At 38.3% G+C, this 5,182-nt stretch overlaps 1 protein-coding gene across 1 annotated transcript in view; it reads right to left on the bottom strand.

Annotated features, from left to right (window-relative positions):
* The window catches only part of ralgapa2 (Ral GTPase activating protein catalytic subunit alpha 2), a gene marked incomplete at its 3' end in the record, with an annotated part of 79,826 nt that extends 76,903 nt beyond the window's left edge, over nt 1-2,923 (bottom strand). The window contains 1 exon segment of the mRNA XM_014010883.1: nt 2,664-2,923. Coding sequence (XP_013866337.1) covers nt 2,664-2,769 — 106 coding nt within the window.
* Nucleotides 2,924-5,182: the final 2,259 nt, after the last annotated feature.

Here is a 5,182-nt window from a genome sequence, read left to right as displayed (position 1 = left end):
ATATAAACACAACATGCACAAGTAAATGTTGGGCTTTGACTAACTGGAAAGAATATGAGGGAAAGTCCTCTGTGCCAGCACTGAGAGAAACAGTGAGTGATCAGGTGGTTTGTTGGCCTCCTATAATTACCAACCTCAGCCAAATCCAGCCAGGCATGACCAGCAAATTAACATGCAGCAGCTTTCACACTCTACTCCACAGATCTGTTAAGTGAGCAGGAAAACCAATACAAAAACACTCTGAAGGTAGCTCAGAGCACAGACACTACAACTTGATTCAACAAGCTTGCTTAACAAAATACTGAAAATGGAGCCTTAAATACAAAGACAAAAATGTTTAAAGCCTAACAACAGAAAATGATAATTTTGCTTTAGCAACTTTAAAGCAGAAAGGGCATAATATGGTGAGACACTTTGTTTCTACAATATTTTACATCACTATCTTATTTAAATTGTTTAAGTTATATTTCTGCATTTTTCTTGAATTTAAACATAGAGGCTAAACAGTTCAGCAGCCACAGTGTTTTAGCTTGAACGCCTAATATGAGGTCAATAGACTGTTAATGTTTATCCTGGCTAAATGCAGCTTTAAAATAATGCTAGAATTAGTTTGTTGGTCTTAGGGCAGGGAGATGATTTGATTGGGGTTATTGATCGAGAATATTTCTTTACTCGATCAAACATGGCAGCAATGTGAGAAATGAACCAACCGTCTTACTTCTCCAAGTCCCTGTCCTAGATTTCATTACACCACATCTCTGATCACTGCTTCCTGCCCACACAGGATCCAACCGGACCAGGAGGAAATCCTTAGCTGAAAGCGCAGCAAAATCTGCAAATTTGAGGAACCATCAGTGTGTAAACCGTACGAGCAGCTGCTGGACAAATACACAAGCCTTATCTTTTGCTGCACATAAGGGAAAGAAAAACACAAGCGGACATCTGGAACTCCGGTCTGACCTCGACCTTCCTGGCACTACTCGACATTGACAACATGCTTTTGAAAGTATATAATTTCTACAGTTTCAAACATCTATACAACACCTAGAAAGTTAAAAAAACATAAATGCCCCAAAACATTTGTGTGTGTGGAAACAAACTGTAAACATCTGAAAGGTGCATCATCCTCCAACAATTCCTCCTCTTCAAGGACAATTTATATATGACATGTAAAGCAACCTAATGAGTAAGGTTTTAAAAAATACTGTATAGATAGCAACAGAAAATAATATTTTTTATGTACTACAATAATAATAATAATAATAATAATAATAATACAAAAACATATTGGTTGCACACAAATTTGGGGAGTTTTATCTATTTAAATTATGCTTCAACAGAAGAAAATGCAGGGGTATTGATTTGTAGTTGAGGTTGTTTACAATTATGCTTTGACAAATGTATAAAATAACCAGCCCTCATGTTAGACTAGACATTAATCCTTGCAAATGCATGTATCCGTGACCTGCTTTGAAAGAAAATCAAAAGAGAAATTACGTGTTGTTCTTGCTCATAAAGCAGATTCCCTGTTGTTGCTCTCAACATTTCTCTATTGACAACTTTGTTCCTATCTGCTTTTTGCCACAGTGCCTGATGACCCCAATCTGTCTGTGATGCACAGAGAATAACACAATGCTAGGTACCACATGTCATGGTTTCCTCAATACTATCACGAAGGATGTAGTCTAATTCTATTTTAGCGTGATGCAATTATGATTTATAGTGCCAAAGTTGTGGTCAAGCTTATTTTTGTTTGTTTAATCTCTGTGGTTCAACGGGTCCTGCCATGAAAACATTAATGCCATTTTTTTTTTTTTTTTGCCTGAAACTGAAATGTTTTGCTGTGTAAATTTAACCTTCTGTCTCTGAGAAATCTCCAAATAGTCCCACAGAAACACAAGCCCAGATTAGGTTAATATAGTTTATTTATGAACAATAAGTTGGCTTGAACGAGATTTAAATGTGTAGCACAAAAAATCCACTATGCAAAAATTAGTCTATATATATATATATATACTRTATATATATAGTTCATTTTAGTGCTGGACGACAAGACAGGAGGAACAGCTAGTTTTACGACTGTCATAAAGCCAACACTTCCTTGTCCAATAAAAGAAACAACACTAAGAGTTAGGGTATAGAACAACGTTGCCCAGTATGAAATACAGAATAAAATTCAAGTTTATTTTTTTTACCCCATCCATCCAAGAAAACCTGAATAAAAATGTTGCTCCTGTTCTAAATGAATATTAAAAACATCTGCTTTTATCTGTGCTTCTGACCATAGATTTATGTTGATGCAATTGCGTTATAAAATAGTCACGATGAAGCAGGAGACAACAAAGGCTGTGGTGGTCATGTGAACCACTGATGCACTACAACATCAGTTAGCAAGCTAGTTAGCAGCAAGGAAGCTAGCCTACATTAGCCTCTATTCCCATCACAGTCTGACCCGTCTAATATGACCATACTTTTTAAAAAATACAGATAAAAACTGGACACGAAGCAAGCACTTTACACAGAAGCGCATGTTGCTTGTCAGCTGACCAGAACTAGAAACCGCAGCGACAGTCAGCTAACCTGTTTGACGTTAGCTGTCTGATGGTTAGCTCCAGAAGCTAAAGCTTCGACGGTGCAGCATCCGCCGGTGACATTTCACTCACCTATCAGCGCCCGGAGGTGTTTGAGCCGGGTCAGAACATCCTTCTTTGGGTCCAGAACTTTCTGTGTAGATTTCTTGACGTCTCCATGCCCCCTTCGAGTGAACATGCCGCTGTAAAATGCAACCGTGGAAGCAAAGAAATCACCTGTGTTTCACCATGTACGCCGAACCTCCAGTGTGACTGTCACTTTCCGCACCACCACTCTGCGCTTTGCTCGGTAAACATTCGCCCGACTGTCGCTGGTAAACCTTTTTTTTTTTTTTTTTGTAGGTGGGTGTGTAAATACGGAAGCAGAAACTGACAGCAGGGACTATAGGGACTGGCTGAATACGCCTATTTGTTTGTAGTTACACCACGCTGTCAGAGATGTTGTTACACCACTGATTAAAATAAAATGCAGTTTTGTTTTGTAGTTTGAAAACAACCTATTTTTTTTTCAAATATCGTGTGAATTTAAAACTTTTAAATACAACGAAACAACTATTTCATAGCTTTATATTTCGAAAGAAAAAAAACATACGTTTTTGAATAAAAGCACACACATTAGTACGAAAAGGTGACTAAACCCTTTTGTTTTTTAGTATTTTATTAAATTAATGTGAATGTCTAATATTATGGCTCTCAGGCGCCCCCTGGTGTATGCATTGGTGTTTGCGTTTTAGTTTTTGATGGCATGAACGAAAAATTTAATTTTAGTTCAAAATTAGTAAACATTCATTAGGCATATTAAACCCTGTATGCACTAAATGCTTATCCACAGCATAATTTAATATAAACTGTTCCTTATTCAGGGCTATATCAACTCCAACTACATCCATGTGCTCTAACTACATCCATATGTATCCAAGTCTTTTTCCTGGCAGCTCCAATATCCTTCTGCCAAAATACCAACTTTCCCTCCTCTTAACATGTCCAAACTATCTCACTTTGGCCTCTTTAACTTTATGTCCCAGTCATTCATCCTTTGGTGTACCTCTCAAGATCACCACGTCTTCAGCTTTGCTATACATCTGTCTCCTGTCGTTAAGTCAACACCACTGTCTCCAGGAGTGTAACAATGCACAGATCCATACTGATACGTCAATTAAATTATTAATGAATCAAATAGATCAAGGTAAAACAAAAACATCGACCCACATCATTGTCATCATCATAATCATCATCATCATCATCATCATATGCCAGATGCGGATCAATATCATATGCCCATCTAACACATTGTGATTGAGTTGAGCAATTATCTCATCAATTGCAGACATGTGAAGTAGACTGAACCGAAATTGTATCATGACAGACTTTGCAATATTGAGAAACATCACGTCATCATCCAAATAAATAGCTATTTGCTATAAGTGCTAGTCTCATTGAAACACAATTGTTTCATTTACAAGTGAGACCTGTACCGTATAATATTGTATCATCACAACACGGACGCTCTTTACAGGAAGGGTCAGAGCAGACTCTACCTGCTGAGGAGGCTGAGGTCTTTTGGAGCGCAGCGGGCCTTCACTCTTCAACCTTTTTTCACACAGTTGTGGCTTCAGCCATCTTTTTTGGCATCGTTTGTTGGAGCAGCAGCTTATCARCAGCTGAGAGGAAGCGGCTGGATAAGCTCATCAAGAAGGCCAGCTCTGTGCTGGGATGCCCCCTCGACCCAGWGCAGGTGGTGGGAGACAGAAGGACACTGGCAAAAAATAACATCAGTGACAGAGAACGTCTCCCACCCAATGCGTGGAACTGTGGCTGAACTGCAGAGCTCCTTCAGTGACAGACTGCTACATCTTAAATGCACAAAAGAACGTTACCGCAGATCATTCCTCCCATCAGCTGTTAGACTCTGTGACCATCACTGCTCCCAACAATCTTCACAAGCATTCAGGTTTGTGTTTGCACGCCAAAGAATTCTACCTCTCAATCATCCATCCATCAATTATCTATACCTGTTTATTCTTTTTCTAGGGTCACGGGGGTCACTGGTGCCCATATCCAGCAGTCACAGTGTGAGGGGTGGGGTACTCCCTGGACAGGACACAAGTCCATCACAGTAAACCATAAATAATAACCAATGGCAGTTGTACATTGTTTTTCCTGTACTGGAACACTGACTTAATGACTGAGTGTGACTCATTTTGCACACCCCCTCGGATCATGAGTCTGTCATGACTGTTTTTTTTCCTGTAATTTCATATTTTTCTGCACAGTTTCTTGCTTTCATTTTCATTTTTATCTAATTTCATCTTGATAGTCCTGTACAGTAATTCTTATTTTTATTTTAATGCTTATTTTTTATTGTTACTATCTTTAATCCTTTTATTATTGCTACAGTTGATTTGATTTGATTTGATTTGATTTGATTTGATTTATTGATTTAACAGGAAAAGATTACTAAAAATCAAGCCTGGCTCAGCATAATTGCTGTTTTAGAGCAGGTTCCTGTTCTGCAGCCCATAAAACACTCAGAATTACAGCATCACAATCACATCATTATACACCATAGACACAAAGACAAACAAGCATAC

Source organism: Austrofundulus limnaeus, unplaced genomic scaffold (assembly GCF_001266775.1).
Source record: "Austrofundulus limnaeus strain Quisiro unplaced genomic scaffold, Austrofundulus_limnaeus-1.0 Scaffold2, whole genome shotgun sequence".
Classification (NCBI taxonomy): Eukaryota; Metazoa; Chordata; class Actinopteri; order Cyprinodontiformes; family Rivulidae; genus Austrofundulus; species Austrofundulus limnaeus.
This window is presented reverse-complemented; position numbering and strand designations above follow the sequence as displayed.